At 47.2% G+C, this 21,511-nt stretch overlaps 1 protein-coding gene across 1 annotated transcript; it reads left to right on the forward strand.

Annotated features, from left to right (window-relative positions):
* Positions 1-15,521: 15,521 nt before the first annotated feature.
* Positions 15,522-21,150, forward strand: LOC120843936 (solute carrier organic anion transporter family member 4A1-like; the record flags this gene model as incomplete). The annotated part of the gene is made up of 4 exons (XM_040215437.1): positions 15,522-16,122; positions 16,241-16,340; positions 16,438-16,559; positions 20,995-21,150. Coding segments are annotated over exons 1-4 (979 nt in total), but the record flags the coding sequence as incomplete, so codon positions are not given.
* Positions 21,151-21,511: the final 361 nt, after the last annotated feature.

The raw sequence follows: 21,511 nt of genomic DNA on the forward strand, positions 1-21,511 counted from the left end.
GAACGACCTTGGAGCGAGCGAAGGTAAAAAAAAGTTTGTTTTGAAGGTTGCGCCGTGCGGCAAAGCCGGCCTTCGGAAACAGAATTGTTGTGGGTGGGCGAACCTCGCACAGCACCGCCGAAAAGCGATATGCTGGCGCCTTTATGTTACCTCGTGTGAAACCCTCCAGCTTTTGCAATGACCGTGTGACGTGTGACGCCCATTAATGTCAGCTTGGTTCTGTTAGATGGGAAAGAGTGTTGATGTTTTCCTGTGGAACCTGAACGAGCTTTGAATACTTTCGAGCGCTTCGAAGTAAAGCACCTTGGTAAAATTCACCCTTCGCGTTTCCTATGGACCAGGAGTCTCAAAAGCTTTTGGCTAAAGGGCCTAGCTTTGGGATCTGTTGCAGTGTCGAGGGCCGGGGGAAAAAAGAAAAGGAAAACGAAAAATACACCTACATAGCACTTAAACTCAGAAATTAAACTTTAAGTATTAAAAAAAAACACATAAGTTTGGTGCAGGGATGGGAAAAATACATGCAAATATGTATCGAAATACAAATACAAAATACTTCCTCAAAAATGTATTTAGTTACAAATCTAATTACATTTCCAAAAAAAGCATTTTAAATACAACCAAATGTATTTGGTCTCCTCCAAATACTTTTCCAAATACATTCCTTAAAATTTGCGTCAGCGACTTCAGGGCACCTGCAACGGGTTTCTGGGTATTTCATTTTAATTTTGCATCGCACACTCGGGAGTTAGTGAGCGAGGCTCTAGTAACGCAATAAAGATATAATCACACAAAAAATGTAATCAGCTTGGACGTAATAGGTGAAAAAGTACGGAGCTTCAAGCAGCTTTTTTTGTCGATTACATTTTGGTATAGACCAACAAAGAACCGAGACGACCAAGACGCGCAGCACTAGCTAGAGAATGTTTTATTGTTGCAACTCGCACCAGTTACGAAAATCTGGACGACCCGCGCATTTAGAATATTCCAGGCAAAAAAAGGGATGGAAATCAGGCTGGAAAGCATCACAAGTTGTCGCAGGCACTTATTTAGCCAGTCTGCCTGTGCACGTCGATTTCGTCACTACTCTTGCCCTGGGCTAGCACTGTAATCGCAAAGTCACTAAACCCTGGTGCTTGATTGAGAGACACTTTATTCGGTGCAGGACGTAGTTTTCTTCCTGCTCTGGAGAGTTACAATAAATTTGAGGAATGTATTTTCGCCCACAAAATTGTATTTAATTACAATTGTATTTGAAATACCCGCATTTTAGTATTTAAATACACACGTCAAATACATTACCCAATTTGTAATTAAATACAAATGCAAAATGCACAAAGTATTTAAAATACGTATTTCAAATACTTGTATTTGAAATACTGCCCATCCTTGGTTTGATGAATACATAAACTTTAAAATGAATTGTAATATGTAGCTAATTATAATATTACGCAGCAATTGAGACAAAGAAAACTCACCAGACAAAAATGAAAAGTGTTTCATTCTAGAAAAAAGAAAATAAACTATGATGGATTGGCCATATACTTGGACAATACAAAATTACAACATGTTTCTTGCTACAAATATTTGCGTGTTCTTGTGGATTCAGACATGAATTGGAAAAGTCAAATTAATAATATTTGTTCGAAGGCTGCTTATGGGTGTTATACTTTACTAAAGGCGCGCGAATGTTGCGACTTATTAAGTATTTTACGCAATCTCTATGTCGCATTCGTACACAGTCAGCTAACATATTGCTTAGAGTCATGGGGAAATACATATCCTACGTACCTAGATTCAATTAGTTGTCTACAGAAACGTGCGCTAAGAACAATCACATTTTCTAGTAGAACTGACGCAAGCCGACCCTTATTTCAATCATTACAAGTGCAACCCATAAGCTTAGTATATAAATTAAAAATAGATCAAATACCAACATTATACGAACTAATGAACCACTGCCTTTATCTGTGTTTAAATGCCCACCAAGAAATAGGACGACTGCTGTTTGTTATTAATTTAATTTACCACCATGTAAAAATGTTTATGGTCGAAGACTTGATGAATTCAACGGTGCATTAATTTGGAATGATATACCCACGGATACTAAGCAGAAATCTAACTTTTACCTTTATTTAAAAAAAACTTGTTTTATAACATTCAAGGTTAATGACCTAACCATGCCATCCCGAACGCAAGATTGTATTTGACGTAACGTTTGCTTCGTGCCGCACGGCAATACGTAGTTTGTGATTGGACCCGACTCTAGCCATAGTGGCTATGCGTCCAAACAATTGTAGCGTAAATAAATGAATAATTCGAAAAAAAAAAAAATCTGAATCTGAATTTGAAAACACATATCAACTTTGACCCTCGCTCAGTGCAAACGGCTAATGGGACCAATAAAACGAATGTCGACAATATGCAATAGTTGTGACAGGGCACTAAGCACAATGTACATGAGAACGCGAAATACAGAGACGTTATGTATGGGACTAAGAACGGGGATGCTGGTCATGACAATCTGAAGTCAATACCATGGTTAGAGGACGCCCGTTACGACACAGTCTCTTTAGTTATTTCTTGTATCTTTGTTTGCGCATTTGGAGCAGGCCGCTAGCAGCGCGTCTGCTGCTACCTCTTTTTGAGCTGGTAGCAGCGGGTCTGCTGAAAGCGGGGCACGAGTCGGGCTTCATTGGAAGAACCGCGGGCCGGGGTTTGGAGACGCCTGCTATGACGATTGCAAGCAGGGCGACTGACCGTCGCCATGCTTCTTTCCTCCACGAGCTTGCACAATATGGCGCTCCGCTCCAAACGAATCGTTGCTAGGGCATTGACATGGACAAATATGCGCAGGGGCTCGATGTGAGGTCAGAAATTGTGTGATAAAAAAGGGAATATATTTTTTTTTGTAAGTAATGTGTATTGTCAATATCTAATCACGAAGTCTGTTTTCTATCGTCTCAGTGCCATAAAGCGATGAAAAGCCCGCAATAAAGTTTCACCGCCGGTTTTGCCTAGCAGACGACAGAATGGCTCCGCGGATTCAGTGGTTCTTTCTGAGGGAGTACGCGACCGCGTCGAACGAGGTTGGTGACGATCTACGGAACTTCTATTCTCGGAGTCGACTTTCTGTGGGAATTTCGGAAGCGAAAAGTGCCCGTGCACAGCTTTGATCGACGCTCGAGGAGCGCGAGCGCGCGAACCCACTGAACACGAAGTCGTCTAATAGACGTCGAAAGATGTCTTGGCAAGACGAGCGAGAGGTCTTGTATGTGTCTTGGCAAGACGTGACAGCCTAAAACGTCTTGTAGCCGTCCTGTAGACTTCATAACACAAAAAAAGGGGTGTCATGGGGTACACCCATAGAAGGTGTAAGTGCTTGTCACATATACTACACCCTTTGGGGGAACACATGTACACCCCAAATATGGGAGTATGTGTACACTTGTCGGTGTGGTGCATATGTACACCTTTTTCTACAGAAATCTCACTCGAAGGGAACACAGGTGCACCCCATTCAATGGTGTACGGCTACACCTCTTTCTACACCCAATGAAATGAAAGGGAACACAGATGCACCCCATTTGAAGGTGTACCATTACACCGCTTTATAAACCCGCCTCACTCAAAGGGGACACAGATGCACCCCGCTCAATAGTGTACCATTACTCCCCTTTCTACACCTACTGCTCTCAATAGGAACACAGGAGGACCCCGTTCAATAGTGTATTATTACACCTCTTTCTACACCCACTGAGTTCGAAGAGAACATAGATGCACCCGATTCAAAGGTGCATGGTCACACCACTTTATGCACCAGCTTGATAACTAACTTCATAAACCTATTTAAGACATCAATGAAACCCTTAAGAAATGTATGCGCCCCGGTGATTGCAAAAAGGCAGGTAAACGGACACACGGGATTGTTTACAAATCTCATGGAAGTTTATTAGACAGCTTATTTCGTAAACAGGTACAAACTTACAAGCAATCCGAGATATGTGAAGAGGTACAAAGAAGCTGTTACACAACTGAGAAGATTACTAAGCAAACAAGAACCGGGGGTGTGTCTTAGTGTCTGTTCTCAGAGCAGCCGGCAGAATTATTTCCACTAAATTCCACCGGCAGTCGCCCTTCATTCATCGAACGACGTTTCATCGACAGCTCAGATTAGCTTTTCTATTTTAGCTTCTCTCTTTTCTTTTCTTGTAATGAGCCGCCCCAGAATGTATCCGCGAAGTGACATGTATGGGTAGGACAGGTGGGCTAACATTTTTGTAATGAGCCGCCGCAGACTGTCGCGACGAAGCGGCGTGAACGGGTGGGCTGGGTCGGTGAGCACGCGCCCTCAGAGATACACGCGCGGCAAAATGTCCCTGCAGCGTGCATTTCGCGTAACGATTGACGATGAAACGTGTCTACAAAACGTGTATCAACGAAAACGTGTTTTCATAAAGGAGAATAAGAAAGTCAGTATTCTGCGTGCGGTTGTCACATGATTGTAGTCAGCTAATGGCAGGCGACTGCCGATAGAATTTGTGGGATATTATTCTCCCGGCTGCTTGAAAATAGACGCTGCCTAATTCTAGAGGTAATCCGGAACGGAACGGTCAATTGTTGCAAAGGAGTAGGTTGCAGAGCACTTACGATGAAAACACCGGACTTGAAATATGTAATCCGAAACATATGTCCACACGGGCACTGCAGATCAACACAAACACAGAAACGAAAAGAAAGGGGTCCGTGAAGATTCAACACCATGTAGCAGAAGCAGTAGTTTGCCGAACCGAACACTAAACTCATCACATGAGTTCCTTGGGCTTTCTTGAAGAAATCTTGGTACATTCGAATACGTCTTCGCGGACGAAATCTATGGCAGCCCCGCTGGTCGCGGCACAGCACACAAGAAACTAGGCCGGGAAGCACCGAGATCGAAAAAAGCTACTACGTCATCCGTGAAACCTTTACCTTCTTTCATGCTTTCAGCTTAGGGAGAGAAAGAAAAAGAGTGGAGTAGGGGAATAGCAGCTCCTTCAAGGCTGAAAAGGGCCCCCCTCGTGAAGGGTTATCTTCAGGGGCAACCCGACAATGAACACAACAAGAGGATTTGTCCCTTATATCCTCTTGAAAGTTCGACCCAAAGTTAATAGAGCAGTGGATGCTATCCGTGGCCTTGGCCTTCAGGCAGGTGCCGTGCTCTGCTTTATCTCTAGCTTGGAGACTGTGGTCACATGATCCTACCCGGAGACCCCATTGGCCTAAAACAAGCATAACGTCCACACTACTGTCAATACCGAGTGAACAGGATAGCTCCATACTTCCTAAGAAACTGCCCAACCCAACAAGTGACCCCCAAGGGGGAATCCAAGCACAAGCTGATCGGGGCGCGTGGCTAGCGTGGGGGTGCACTGATGCACCTAGAGGTTTTTAAGGAAGAGGAGGATGCTCATCGTTGGTGTACAAGTACACTGACTGGGCAACGCATGCAGGGTGCATCTTTCAGGAAAAGGGTGCATGTGCACCCGATGCACCCGACTGCACCCTTTTTTTCTTAGAGTGTAGCTTAGTGAACTTTTTCTTTTCTCGAAATTCGCTTTATTTTAAATGTTATAGGCATATTAAAATTACAAAAAAACAAGCAAAAAATAACCTCCTTCATAACGTCCTTGGTCCTCTGTCCTCCCTTTTCCCGCGCCGGAGGATTCCCCTCACCCCGGTGACTGAGCAATGTGGGGAGGGAGGGGAAGACGGGGGAAGGAGGTGAGGCCGAGGAGAGAAGCTGCCGGGGAACGGGGCAGCTTTCTCTCCTCGGCTGACGTCAGGACCAAACACGTCACGATTTCGTCACATGCCGCGCGCGTTCGACACCACGGGGCGCCCCCGTAGGAGGAGGAGGTTTCCGCGTTGTCCGGTTAAACAATGACGCACTGATATTTAGTTACTCTCTCCGCGCCCGCTGGATTGCCCGAACCACAAGAGACGTCGAAACCGCAAAAAAAAAAAAAAAAGGTATACGCCTAAACAGGATTGCAGGGCCTTTTTAAAACTGAAGAATAAGTATAGGATATTTTTCTTCAGTGTGATGATTACAAGAGTTGCGGTCTCGAACCGCTGATGTTAGGGTCAACGTCTTTCATTAGAATGCATGTCAACTGAAAAATCAAAAAGAGGTGCCGAGGTTACCTTTGTATAAGATCTGGTGTTAATGTTCAGTTTCAGCCTGCAGTAAAAAGCTCAATAAACCAGTTTCGTTACAAAACAAACTCGATGCACGTACTCTAAAAAGAAAAGGAGTCGACAAGGGTAGACTCGACTCTTTTTGGAGAGTACCCGGGTTGTCGCAAACAACACTCTCTATGGAGAGTAACGGTTACTCTTTAACGACGAGTGTAAGTTCAACTCTCCCTTGCGAGTGTTCACTTAACTGTTCGATAGAGAGTCACGCCAATACTTTTGCGAGAGTTAGGACTACTCTTTTGATGAGTAAGTGAGAGTTAATTTCACTCCTTTGTGTAGAGTAACTATAACTCCATAAGAAGTGACGACGATAATAATCCCTGGAGAAGGGGAACAAGAATGACAAAGGACAAACGTAAATCTCCAAACTTAGCTAGGTGACTGGTGAGCGACCGAAAAAATCCGCCTGGTCCGGCTATCGAACCCGGGAACTCTCCATTACAGGTAAAGCGCTCTACCAACTGAGCTAACCAGGGGTTAGACGTCAGTAGAGCAAACGGGTTTTATCAGCGCTCCACCTGTAATATCAGTTTTATCAGCGCTCCACCTGTAATGGAGAGGTCCCGGGTTCGAAACCCGGACCAGGCGAATTTTTTCGGTCGCTCACCAGTCACATAGCTGTGTTTTTTAGATTTATGTTTGTCCTTTGTCCCTCTTGTTTCCCTTCTCCAGGGATTATTTTCGTCATTCTTGTCCAGCTCGCTTCCACCTTTGCATTTAATTGGATTATAATTATATCCATAACAAGTGTTGCCTAAACTCTTTGATGAGGATTAATATCACTCCTTTCTGCAGAGTGACTATAACTCTATCAGAAGTATTGCCTAAACTCCTTGTTAACAAGTTAAGGATGCTCTCCAGGCAGAATTACCTTCACTACTGTGTGTAGAGCAACTTCAACTCTATTAGTGTGTTGCCTGAACTCTGTATTCAAGAGTTACGCGAACTCACCAGGAAGATTTACCTTCACTCCATCGTGTAGAGTAACTACAACTACATTAGAAGTGTGGCCAAAACTGTATTCAAGAGTTAAACATACTCTTCCTGAAGAGTTGATTTCACTTTTTTGTGTAGAGTAGTGAGAACTCCATTAAAAGTGTTGTCTAAACCACCATCATCATCATCATCATCATTTACCGCCCGGTAGTCGAGACCTTCCCGACGATAGAAAAACTGTCCGCGCCGAGGCTATTGTATTTGAAAGGAGTGGAATGTATTCTCCCTAGTAAAGTATTTGGAAACCTTATGAATCATAGAATGGTTTCAGTCGAAACGGAGGTAGTGCACCGGTATCGCAGGCCGCGCATCCGAAGAAGAGGACGACTCACTTGAAATAACACGTGAATCTGGCTATTTGAGCGTAAAAGAGAAGGAAAGCGGTTGGCGAACCCCAAGGCTAAGGAGCGACGGCGACGAAATCGGGGAACTACATTTCGGAGATAATTGCGTCGGAGTCTACGGAGGTAAGCTTATCCCTTTAGAGTTGGCTCTAATCAGCTGCTGATTTTGAAGAGGCCTTGAACGCAATTGGTAGATGGAACCGAGGGAGCGCGTCCATGCGTTTTCTACGAACCCATGGAAATGTCTTAGAACATTAAAACAAGACAATATGGAAGGTACTTTCATAACAAGTACCGGGTTATAGAACTTAGGGCGTTCTCAAAAGGTAAGAGGCTAGATGTAACGGCCACTGGCGGTCATAGCTGCTTAGCGCATGCTGATGGCGAGCTTTATATATATATATTTTGCAACGTGCATTTTACACCATCGCGATTGTCGGTCTTGGGAACCTACAGATGTGAGGTTGGTCTAAGCATGCCCACTGAACAGTGCACTCAGATATGGCGTCCCAAGAATGAGTTCTATTTTTCTGCATGCTATTTACCACGCCTTGCTATTTTCTTTTAATCTTATCCAAGAAACGACGCCCAAATTTTTCAGATCTATAACTAAACCAGCTACATTTTGGAGCGGAATGCACGAATTCGCATCTTGATGAGGCAGTCGCATTTTGTTTTAACATGTCGTTATCCCAAAGAGGATAGGTGGCTTGGCGGCCTGGTAGAACTGTGAGCGCCACCTTCTCGGCGTCAAGTTTCTTGGGACATTTGGGAGGCGCTCTGCAGTGGGTTAGCAACTTCCTAATTTTCGAAGTTCCGATCACCCGCGTTGACAAAAGACGTCTGTAATTTTTTAGGTCACCTCCACTTCTTTTAGATAAAGGGGCGCGAGGAAACGTACTATTGAAGGGTACAGGCATAACTCCCACCATCTTAGCTTTACACAAATATTTCTACTCAAAGGTGTTCATTTCTTTCGGGCTGTTCCTGGCAAAAGCTCCAATCCGTAAAAAAAAATATATATGTATATATATTTCGCGTAAAAAAGGCAGAAAAAACGACGCTCCCGTACAAAGACTGCGTTTCGTTATTTGGTTTTGTAAAACACGACATTCTCAAAACTACCGGCCAAGTTCCTTCGCGGTCGACAAGATTTTAAATGATTTTTATGGAACCCCCATATATCACTCTAAAAAAAGGGTGTAATATTACACCCTTTGTCCCATATAATACACCCTCAAATTTCAGTTCGACGTACGGCGCCCTATAGTCAAACAGACTGCCCCAAATTATACGAGGGGCTTGGTAGCGGTGCGATATAACGCTTTAAATGGCTAAGGTACGTATCAAAGACCACATAAAGAAAACACCGAGTTTTTACAGTAGGACCAAGAAAACCCCGATTATTTTTTTTTTCCTAGTCAGTAACACGTACATTAGCTATTTTAATAAGTTGTACCACACGGCTGTCAAGCCGCTCGTGAAAGTTGGGGCCGTCTGTTCGAATATAGGGCGTTGCACGTCGAATTGAAGTATCGTGGTGTATTATGTGGGACAAAGGGTGTAACAATACACCTTTTTTTTTAGTGTACTCGAAAATTGTGTCGGTCCGTCAGTTGATTTTAAATTTAGTGAGGAAATCGACGTCACGCGACCTATACACGAGTCTTCAGGCTCCCAGAAAATTATTCCCTTTTTTGTTTATCAAAATCAGGGCGGCGTGCCGAAAACCCTACAATTTAATCCTTCATTAGCAAAAGAACAAATATCTTGAAAGTCTTAATGTACAGCTTCATTTTGTGTATATAGCGAGGGCGCACTGAGCTGTCTGCGAGGATATATGTTTGGAACTGCTCGATTGCTTCTCTTATCGGGACTCGGGTAATCGGGTACCAATAGTAGGCATGATGCGATCGCTAGCGGATATCGCCCCAAGCGGCAAATACGCAGAAACTCGACGAAAGGGAGCGCCATGCTCGTTGTCAGACGGTCTGATACGGCGCTGGCTGGAAACTGCAGTTTACAAAAAGCAGGAAAATCTCGTCTCGCCACCAAGACAGGGAGAACGTTTTGGGGGCGCAGGCTTTCTCCTTTAGGTGATTCCTGCAAGTATCCTTCAACGTAAGTGTTAAAAAAACCTTTTTATCGAAAAAAAAAAAAAAAAAAACTATTTGTGGGAAAAAAAAGAACACCCCTGGAATTCCGAAGAAAACCAACTCCCAAAACACGAAAGCCTAGTTGCCGTGTATTGTCAAAGATAAAAAATGCTAAGCCGCTTTAGTGGCTTCGAAACAAAGAACCGGCTGCGGCCTACGGATACTCAGTTGGCTGGTTTAAAGCTCCTCGATATGTTTACGTTTGTCGTGCAAGTAGCGTCAAATGCGCGAGTGCACGAGACCCGCGTCTCGAGCGGCCCTTGGAAGCGAATGGCGGCACAGCACTGAATTGAGCGGCCCTAGGAAGCGAATGGCGGCGGAGCACCCGCTCGTAGCACGTGTCTCGCGCGGTTCCACAACAATGGTTGGCGGTACTTGTAAAAAAAACGCCTTTATCAAGGGGCTTTAGGCTGGTTCGAATCCCGGCTATCCTGGCCGAGGTTCCCGCAGTCTGGCATTCAGAGTTGTCCCCGACAATACTGCACTGACACATCATAAAAGAAGAACAGCAAGCGGAAGTTGAATGGAGGCTACTTCACGCAGTGAAATAGCCATTATTCAAGTCGGTGAAATCACAGTCAGGCATGTCAGCTTGGCTTGGCTTCCAGAGCGACTTTTGCCATGCCAGAACAGTAGCTCCATCTAGATTTGTAAATATCCTGAATTCGAGATTACTGTGACATCTTCGTAACAAGGCTGCATTTTTTCAGTGCACCTAGCGGGCCAGCGCAACGCAGATCTATCTGACAGGGAATCATGCTCAACGAGTTAGGATGCGAGTGCCTGCGTCAGCATTCCAATGGGGACACGAGTTGCAGCCGAAAGATGACACTCCTGTATTTCGTTTCGCGAGTGGGAAATCGAAAACTGCAAGGAGTACGTGTTAATATAACCGTTGTAGAGCGCAGCTCTTTGGCGCTCGTTCCCGTGTTTCGCGGCGTCACCGTCGCCGTCGGCGTAACGGCGCCAAATTTAGCGAGGAATTGAATCGGTGTTGAGGTCACGTGACGTCAATTTTCCCGCTAAATATAGCGGACAAACTGAATTTGTTAGTAGGTGACATGACACTAAATCATGTAACGTAACAAGGAGGGAAGGGGAGGGTACAGAGGACCCTCCTCTCCCCTCCTCCCCGCTCCTCCTCCCCTCCTTGTCCTCCCTTCCTCCCGTCCTCTACTCCACTCCTCCTCGTCCTCCACCTCTTCCATACCCTCCCGCATCCTCTGCACTCTCCCCTCCTCCTTTTGCGTATCATCTGTGACGATCGTACTACATCGTGCGTCGGGCTCAAGACCCGGAAGAAACGGTTCAGATGTTAGACACGTTCGGGAGTCGAAAAGCGCTCGAGCCACTCTCGTCTTTATCTTTGATTCTGCTTCCGCAGTATTTTGCCGCCTGGTATCGCTACAGCTAACCAGGCGGCAAAAAAAATTACATTTTTTTTTTTGTAAAAAAAAAAAAAAAAAAAAACTATAACAGACCACGTGCGCACACGTCAACTGGGGGAGTACCAACGGTGGGCTCTTCGTGGTCTGGAACTCCTCCGTAATATCGTGACGGCGGCCGGGGTTCCTGGGGTTGACTGAGAAACGCCGGCCGATGGGTCGTTGGGAGGCGCAGTGGAAGCTGAGAGACTGGGCGAGGATGGGGTGTCCACGCTACGGTTGCCACTTGAATATCCGGGCGTCAGTGTCCTGCTGTCGCGGTCCGGCTATCACAGGCCGCGGGACTGAAGTGCCGTCCATGGGCGCCGCTGAGATCTCGTTGCGAGGCCTATGCATGGTCCCCATTCCAATGCCACATGGTCCCATTTGGCAGGCGCACGTTCAGGGACGAGGCGCCTACCGCAGAGGCTACATGTCCAGCAGACCAAGGAGCACCCGGTCGGAAGCTCCTGGCATACACCGGTGCTCCAACTTCCGACAAAGGGCCAGGACGACAGCCACGGTCGGCGTAAAGCTTTTGCTTGAGCCGCTTCAGCAGTGCTGTGGACCGCAGGTTGGGACGCATAACGTGCAACGGTGTCTTCATCATGCGGCCCATAAGCAGCTCACATGGGACACGGCCAGTGCATTCGTGTGGCGTGGTTCGGTAGTGAAACAGAACTCGGGCCACTTGCATGCAGAAATCCCCGTCTTGTCACTTCTTGAGCTTAGTCGGCAGTTTGTGCCACCCCTTCCGCGGCTCCATTGGAAGCGGGATGGTGCGGAGGGACCATCATCCAATGGACTCCGTTCCTGGTCAGGAACTTCAGGTACTCGACACTGGCAAAAGCTGGGCCATTTCCCGAGACTATCAAGCCTGGGAATCCCTGGGTGGCGAAGACCCGTCGCAATGCAGAGATCGTCGCCGCTGCGGATGGGGTGCCGTTGAGTACTTCCACCCACTTCGAGTAGGCGTCGATGACTACTAGAAAGTATCGTCCTTTAAAAGGTCTACCGAAGTCCACATGCAGGCATGCAGGACCATGGCCTCTCAGAAAAAGGCCAAGGGGTGATCTCGATGCGTCGGGGTGCTCGCTGGTGTTCCTGACAGACGTGGCGTCGCTGCGCGTGATGAGCAATGTCTTAGATGAAACCAGGTGTACCAGACATGAGACCCGGTCACCATCTTCATCTTCTACATCCCTGAATGGCCTAAATGTGGCCGTTGAAGAACCTGTGGACGTAGGACCTGAGGTATCACTACCCTGGATCCCCAGAGTAAACAGCTTTCCTGCAGGCTCAGCTCAGCACTTTTGTGGGTAAAGGGGCTGTATTCCTGCAATTAGGGAAGGCCTGACCTCTTCCGACGACTCTAACGACTTCGGACAGAAGCTTGTCTCTATTGGTCGCTTGGGCCAGTGGTTTCCTGGAGAGTACACCTGGATGAGTTTGCTAAGCAAGAAGATGTCTGCTGGCACCTGCTCACTTGCTGGAACCACTAGCAGCGGAAGCCTACCGAGGGCATATCCGCATTACCGAGAGTCTTCCCTGGCCGATAGACCAGCTGGTAAGTTTATGCCGCCAGTTTCAAAGCCTAGCGGACGATCCGTGGTGACGCTTGAACAGGGACCGTCTTGCTAGCCCCAGAAAGTCTTAACAATGGCTTGTGGTCAGTGATTAGTTCAAACTCTCTTCCCCACAGGTATTGATGAAACAGCTGCACGCCGCAGACCAAAGCCAGGGCTTCTTTGTCTAGCTGGCTGTAATTCTGCTCAGCGGAATGCAGCCGGCGTGAAACGCACGCCACAAGGTGTTCAAGTTCATCGCTGTCTCGAAATGCCGTATCGGGAGGCATCGACCGCGAGGACCACAGGTTCGGCCGGATCAAAATAGACCAGCACAAAAGCCTGTGTCAGCAGAGACTTGCTCAGGCGAAACGCGTAGTCTTGTTTCTGTTCTCATGTCCACTTTTCGACCCCTCGTAGCCGGACATGACGTGGTTGAAGGCGTCCAGAAAGGTTGGGCAGGGACCGCCGGTAAAATTTGATGAGCCCCAAATAGCTTTGGAGCTCCTTCTTATTCTGGGGCTGTGGCGCAAATCTCACTGCCTCCACCTTCTGGGGAGCGGGAGACAGGCCGTCCTTCGCGATGACGTGGCCTAGGTGCTCCGTCCTGGGAGCGATGGGAACACATTTTTCAACCTTGAGCTTCAGGCCTTATTCTTGAAGCTTGATCAGGGCCCGGTGAAGATTCTGGATGAGGTCCTGGTCGTTGACCCCGGTACCAGGATATTGTCCAAATTCACTGCCACGTACATCGATTCCCGGAAAAAGTTGTCCATCTCTCGCTGGAAGAGAGCTGGGGCTGAAGCTACGCCAAAAGACAGACACGTGCACTGAGAAAGTCCCATCGGCGTGGAAATGGCAACATATTTGTGGGAGTCTGTCCAGAACCACCTGCTGATATGCGTCTCTGAGGTCCAGTTTGGAAAACTTTTCTCCACCGTAGAGTGACGTCAACAATTCCTCAATGAGGGGTAGGGGGTACTACTCAGGTTCTGCCACTGGGTTGATGGTGACTTCAATATCTTCACAGATCTGATTTTTCCATCTTCTTTTAGCATCTGTACGATGGGTGCAGCCCGTGGAGAGGTCTTTACCGGTGTCAGGATGCCCTCTCGCTGCAGGCGCTGCAGCTCTTGCGTCACCTTATTTTTGAGTGTGAAGGGAAGGGGCCTCGGCTTGAAAAATTCGGGACGGGCATCAACCGGAACGTGCAGACTTGCTGTCGTCGTCAGAAAGGTGCCCACACCTATCTTAAAACGCGTCTCGAAGTCGTGCATCAGCCTTGGCACAATGGTCAGTGCAGATACAGCAGCCTCCGTGGACTGCGACAGCTTAATTCTCAGAGCCTGGATCCAGGCTTGGCCAAGCAGCGTGGGTGACAACCCCCTGTTACAAAAGGGGGCAGGCATGCATCCTTGTTGCCAAAACAGGCGCTGACATCGGTCATGCCTTGAACAGGGGAAAGCCGGCCTGATTAACTGCGCAGCACGACGTCCGAGGACTGGACTGGCACGGACGGGAAGGTTTTCTTGAAAAACTACCTCGCAATGACCAAAACGCTGGCCCCTGTATCCTGTTCCATGCACAGGGACTGGCCACAAACTTCGAGGGTGTCCAGGAAAGGCGAGCCCGACTGGCTGGTGGGGTTAGGCACCTTATGCAAAAAATCTGGGTGTCTTCGGTGACGATGTGAAGTTGAGCTGTATTGGTGTCAGACGTTTTTTTCCGTATGTCGACCCCGCTGTGGCTGCGCGCCGGTCCGACGGCGGTTGCCTCGGCCGCGAGCTGGGGCCGCCCCTTCAACGTGCGTCGGACCGCTGGACTGCCGCTTCTTCGCCCTACATACACCGGCAAGGTGCCCTTGCTTACTACAAAAGTGGCACGACGCTAGTTTGAACGGGCAGAGGTGCGGCTGGTGCGCGTCGCTGCAGCAAGGGCAGGAACCCTGGCCGCCTCCAACGCCAACGCTGCTTTTACGGCGTCGTCAGAAAAAGGGTCCGACAGTTTAAGAGACCTCGTTTGCATGGCGGTGTCGTTGATACCACCAGTGTGACGATCGTACAACGTCGTCCGTCGGGCTCAAGACCCGGAAAAAACAGTACACACGTTAGACACGTTCGGGAGTGGAAAGGCGCTCAAGCCACGCTTGTCGATATCTTTTACTCTGCTCGTGCAGTCTTCTGCTGCCTGGTGTCACTACGGCCTGTGACACCATCTCGTCCCGTTATACCGCAAAATCAAAATACCTCAAGAGCTGCGCTCTAATTTCGCATACAGAGATTTATAAACGTGTTTCATTTTTTTTTTACGCTACGGCTTGTAAAAGATACAGGGTGTTTTCTAAGGTTGAGTAGGCAGGGCCTCCTACGCCGGTAAAACAGTTAGGAAGGCATCACGGTGAGGCTGATGCTGTCATAATTATAAAATCCATAATTACATCTTTCATGCATCAGTGGCATGCGAAGCGTCGGCTTCTCACAGCCAGTGGCCTCCACAGGTTTACTTGCCGAGTGAAAAGTTAAAGACATTCTTAAAAATCTACAGATATGGGTATATCGCTTTATGTATTAGACCTTTATTCCAGGGGTGAAATCAGGCCGAAACTAATTTAGGAATTAGTATACCACCCAAATATTGTGAGTTCTTAGAAGATATTCAGAATATTTTAATTTCTCGCACGCAGGATCGAATTCAGCGTTATTTCAAGAGCGAGACGCAGACCTGCGAGTGATGAAAACAGTGGCGGCAACGGCAGAGCCCACCGGACGGGCATCGGGAAGCCGGGACGAGCATCAGCCGATGGCTCTCTCTGACCAGCGTGCACTGCTCGCCTCCGATAATGAGGCAACCCCGAAGAGCTGCGGCTGGGGCCGCGTCGAGCCGGAGTGCCTACAGAGCCTGCGCACACCACCCTGGGCCCTGGCCGCCTTCTGCTCGGCCGGATTCCTTCAGGGACTGGCCATCAACGGCTACATTCCTGTCGTGCTGCCCACCATCGAGAGGCGCTTTCAGATGCGCAGCATCCAGGCCGGCAGCATCGTCAGCATGTACAACGTGGGCTCGCTCTTATGCAGCACTCCTGTGGCTTACTTCGGAAACAGGCAGCACAAGCCCAGGTACATGGCCATCGGGACCATCGTCATGGCCACTGGCTCTCTCATCTTCGCCATACCCCACTTCTTGGTGCCGCCATACCAGAGCTCTGACATCAAGGACATTTGTCCTAACTTACTCAAGTCAGACGAATTCTGCGCCACGTCACCCACAAACTTGCCAGAGTACCGTTACTTCTTCATGCTTGGCAATTTTTTGCACGGCTGTGGTACGTCGCCTTTCTACACACTGGGCATCGCTTACCTGGATGACAACGTGCCTACCAAGACGTCGCCTGTTTATTTGGGTAGAAATCACTTTTGCTTTGACTTTAGTTTTGCTTCGCTCCGCACCACTTTAGCTTAAGAGGTTCGCTGAAAAGTTGTCAAGGATCAGTCCATTAATTTCATTGTCCTCTATTCCAGGCATTTATTTCGCCATGGCTCTTCTGGGGCCAGCTGTGGGCTTCCTTTCCGGGGGCTATTTTTTAACCCTTTACACCGACATCGCCAAAGACCCTAAGGAGTAAGCGCTGAAATTTAAAAAGCTTTGAGACAGCTCAGATGATACGCGCGTGTTTGGGTGGGACCAGAATGATAAATCTTTGTTTTTCTGTTTTCAGGGTCAAGTTGAACCGATTTAGCAAAGTCTGGGTTGGTGCCTGGTGGATGGGGTTTCTAGTGGCCGCAGCCCTTGCATTTCTAGCCGCCATTCCAATTTTCGCACTTCCGAAAGAGCTTCCTGGTACGTTGTACAATCCACGAGTCTCCTCAGAGCACACTTACTGGTGTTTATTTGTTAGGACCAAAAAGGACCCATAGGCTATGTATACCAAAACACTTGGGCAATCGGTGATTTAATGTCGACATGCAATGGAGAACGCAGACTTCCGCGCAAACGCAGTGCTATGCTGGAGTAATTCTTTTTACTATTATTTCATTTTGGATCGAGTGTATTCAAATACGAATAAGCCATTCAATTCCTCGAGTTTTTTGCAATCGGAAGTGATAGGCTCTGCATGAGTACATAATTTAAAATTAATTAGGCTCCTTGTCATGGCGCTTCCTTAAACACTCCGGTGATTTCTTTAGCTGCCCCAAGTAAATATATATTTTTTTTAATCCCCGGCCTTTTTAGAGTATGCTATTTAGTATCGCGAAATTCAGGATAGTCATAATAAAATCGGCAAAAGAAAATGAGGCCAATATCAACATTCAAATATACCCGCACTTTTCAATGCCGTGACGTCGAGTGGCAGGCAGGCTCGCCAGTCGAGCAGGCAGTCTAAAGAATGGACTGTGCCGAGCATTTGTTTTGTGCTTCTGCGCGGGTGCTGGAGCGAGCTTCCAAAGCAATAATTTGACACCCTAAAACCGCTTGTAATCAGTTGGAAACGAACCCTATAGTCCAACGAGGAAACCACCGCCTGCCGCTGGCGTCACTTTTTCATTGTTGCCAGTAGGTACTTTCAGTTTGAACAACACGATGAGGACCAAAATTGTAAATTCGCTAACTTCGCGATTTTTTTTTTTTTTTTTAAGTTTTGACTTTACATTTGGGATACTATTACAACTGTTGGAAAATTTCTGAGCGTGTCCGTGTGGAAGCCACAGGCGATGAGGTTAGTGATTTTGAGCGCTCGTGTGGTAACCCGCGTGGTTCCGTGTCCGGGAGCAACGACGGTAGTGTTGAAGTAGTGACCGGGCAAGACTTAGCGTCCACGCTCCCTGGTAAGGGAGAACCGGTATGTTCTGGAGCGGCCGCAGTGAGTTCTTTTGAGAGCTTCGGGGAAGCCAGAACCAGCTTTGTTGCAAATGCTGAAGCCGCCGAAGCTTCGGGTAACGTAAAAGGGCGCCGAACTTTTGCATTTTTTTTCTCTCCACGCACTGATAGTCGCAGGAAACAAATTTAAAAAGAAAACGAGCAGCGTTCACTTCCGTAACTCGCGCCCAGAACAAAACGTCCACGTGATCTGGAGTATGCCGCCAATGCTTATCATAGCCACAAGCTGGAAGGAGCCAGCGAAGACACATGAGCGTCCTGCTGGCGGCGAGAGGAACCACGCGAGTCGGGCGCCGTCCGGTCGCGAGTGGCTATCATCATCATCATCGTCCAGCCTTGCTATGTTTCCTAGCGCTCACGTATTTTAAATCATAAGTCAGCGCTATGAAAAGCAAGGCCGGATAGCCGGATGTTAATAGCCTATAATCTCGCAACTGGACGGCGCTCGGCTCGCGTGTTTCCTCTTGCCGCCAGCAGGACGCGCGCGCGTAGCTCGAGACAGCACGCTCCTTTGGCTTCGTTGACTCTTTCTACCACTCGCCAAATTACGGACATTGTTAGGGTTTCAGCAATTTTCGTCGTTGCCGCCACCGGAGACGAGTTGTTACACGAATGCTTTTGAGCCATTGATAGTCACGAGGTCAAAGGGAGTGCCAAAGCAATGCTCGAGTCTGATTTATGAGGCGCATTAAATATCCTCTCATGGGGGACTATACCAACACTGCGATTCACATGCTACGTCATTAAGTTTAACGAATTTGAAACCTAGAGGAGACGCTCGCTTTTATCCTTGAAATTGCACCGCAACAAAGACGTTTCTTGGACAGTGGCGTTGCGTGCGAGCATACATGTGTCCCACTAGTCGTAATAAGCTCGTGTAGAGTGAAAAAAGACATTTCAACTTAATATCGTTGCACTGCCCCTTTGATTCGATCTGGCAATATCTTCTGAAATTGGGCTATAAAAAAATGCGGCGAAGTTTCGCTTTAAGCCCTCCATTTGCCAATCGATGGAGATTTTAGAGGAAACTACACTGCCTTCTCACAATAATGACCGTGCTTTCCGACAACTCCACCTAAACCCCTACGCAGACATGTGAGCTGTATAGTATTTTGTCTACGTAATCTTGTAAATTAGCGTTTTTTTTACGTAATAGCAAACACTTTTCCGCCAAGAGTTCTTTTTTTTTTTTATATATATAAAACACAAAACACTAGTATTTATTAGTAGTCAATTATCGAAGATAGCTTCTACAGTTTATTCACAAAAAACTGGAATACATACTTTGTGTTTCAGAATGTGTTTATGCGCCATTTTCACGAAGATCCACCACGCCCCAACTAAGGCCATTCACGGCCGGACTGGAAGCGCGCACTCACTTTCTCTTCTTACGGCCTTTGCAATCCCGGGAGTCAACGGTATTTTTTCTACGTATGTAGTTCACTTGTTTACCGCCAGGGGCGCAACCACCTCACTCCACTTCACCCCACTCAGAGAGTCCCTTCGAGCTGCCGCGCTGGTGTTCGAGTTTCGTAGGTTGTTGTTTTGGCAACGGTTCCTCAGAATACTTCAGATTAACCATGCAAAGACGGTCACGGGCAGAAACGAAAAATCAGCTGGATATGTGCACAAGCCCCCGAGGAAGCACTTTAGGCTGTAATGTGCACTGTGCGAAAATTGTACGGACTATTACACCCTCGTCTAGAGCAGCTGACCGACCTCATTTGCGGCCTATAAAAAGATGATGCAGACCACGGCAATAGATAGATTGGGCCTGCTTACATATCACGAGAGTGTACGAATTATTTATCACTTAAAGTTCCTCCACGTAGAAGGGTCCGTCTCCTCCTGTTCTTGAGTTGCAACAGAAGTCCTGGAGGTAAAGACGAGTATAGTTCTTCCGCAATTGCATTCGCTGTCTCCACTTAATACTTTTTACTCCCGAATCTCTCGGAGATGTGCGTCAAATATTCACCGTTTTGGGCTTATCAGAAGCGCATTAGATAGTGGCTGAGGTTCTAAACGTAAGGATCAGGTGTCAAATGCTACAGAAATCTCGGCCGGAAGTTGCGACAGCGCTGAGATGCACTGTCAGACGCGGTTTGTGCAAACGGTAAAGGGTAGCCCAGTGGGTGTGGCGACGAAGGCGCCGGAGAGGAGAAAAGTAAATGAAAGGGAGGGGAGCGCCGAAGGAGCGATAGAGAAAGAAGGAGGCAGAGAGGAGACGACCGCCATTTTTGAGCAACGCTGTCTGAGACTGGTCGGAGAAGAGCACTGCTGAGGCTACGCGTCGTCTGCTAAAGGCCGACTTCTTTTTCGCCTGAATAAAAGTTTGTGGCCATACGCCGAAAAATCTTAATTTATCAGCTTTTTAACCCACCGAGGAATAAAAGAATGTCATTTTCTTGCCAGAGCCAGCGATATAAAAGGCAATAATCGAGATTTAGGTGCCGATCCAACGCATTCCGCCGGGAGAATGATCGAAGATGGCGGCCCTCCCCACTCAGGTGGGAGCAGCCGGGAGTTCACGCGCATGCGCTCATGCCTCTCGCTCTGCGCCGCGTGCTGATTGGCTCAATCGGGAGGAGCGCGATACGGCGGCGAGATCATAGACTGACCAAACTCTCGGCTCTGGCCCAGGGGTGAGGTGACAGCGCCCCCCGCGAATTGCGGTGGGAGGTGGCGATTGCCCCAATCGCAAAGGCCGTAAGAAGAGAAAGAGATCGCGCGCTTCCAGTCCGGCCGTGGGCCATTATAGAGCCATTACATTTCATATCACGTAAATTTAAGATGACAGTATGTATATGGCACTATAGAACTTTTACACTAAAAGTATAGATTCCAGGTATCACACTAGAAGATAACATAAGAATGCGGGCTGTGTGCTCTCTGTTGGCATGCTTTTAAAAATATTTACTTTTTTTTTTTTTACTTTTGCTTTAGGCTGAGTTAGGTGAGCTCAAAATCTTGAAATATATTGCCGTAGCAAACAATAAATTACACTGTAGACATTTTTAAGACTTATTTCAGTTAAAAAACTTGTCAACAAGAAGGAAAACAATATTCTCTATATTGCTGCCACGTGTTTTTTTTTTACAGATATAAATGTTACATACGGCAACAGCGTCAGTTTTTGCTTTGACAATATTAAGCTAAGGCTGATGTCAAACTGATAAAAAAATGTAATTATCTTTTCTCTTTTTCTTTAGCTAACGCCATGTTCTCAATCCTTCGCGTTCTATCTGCTAGCATCATGTTCGGGCGGAGTTTCAGCTTCCTGAGTTCTGTAGTTTATTTACGCGGGTAAATAAAAACATGTTTTTTTGTTTCGAAGATACCCGGTATATAATAATATGAGAATGTACGAAGAATTCTACTATTAAGGAAATCTTCACAGGCTATCGCAGCATCCGGGCCATTAAAAAAAGTGAAGTTGACAAGAATTTGCAAAGCAAGATCATGGAGGTGAAACACGAACATTTTCTCGGAATAATCGCCGTGCTCCTTTCGAACCGTCCATATGTGCTGCTGACCATGGCGGGTACTCTGGAAGGTAAGCGAAACGAAATATTCACAGCTTCTCTCTCATCACTCACTCCAATCATCATCAATCGACATCAATGTCCTACCGTATGTCCCTTCTAGAGACCTTTTTCACAAGGGCGTCGCCATCTTGAAATATCGTCACTTCGAGTATGGGCGAAAACATTGTTTTGCCGTCGCTACGCCAATAGAATGCATTTATGAGATAAGCGTAACCGTCACGCAATCTCGTTTTGTCTCCCCTCTATTTTTTTTTTTTTTTTTTTTTTACTATTTGCAGGTTGAAACGTTTTAATATTTTTTCGTCGCCCATACCGGTAATGCCTACTAGGCGGTCGGGGGTGAGAGTAAGCGAAAAAAGGTCTATAGGA

Source organism: Ixodes scapularis, unplaced genomic scaffold (assembly GCF_016920785.2).
Source record: "Ixodes scapularis isolate PalLabHiFi unplaced genomic scaffold, ASM1692078v2 ptg002322l_1__unscaffolded, whole genome shotgun sequence".
Lineage (NCBI taxonomy): Eukaryota > Metazoa > Arthropoda > Arachnida > Ixodida > Ixodidae > Ixodes > Ixodes scapularis.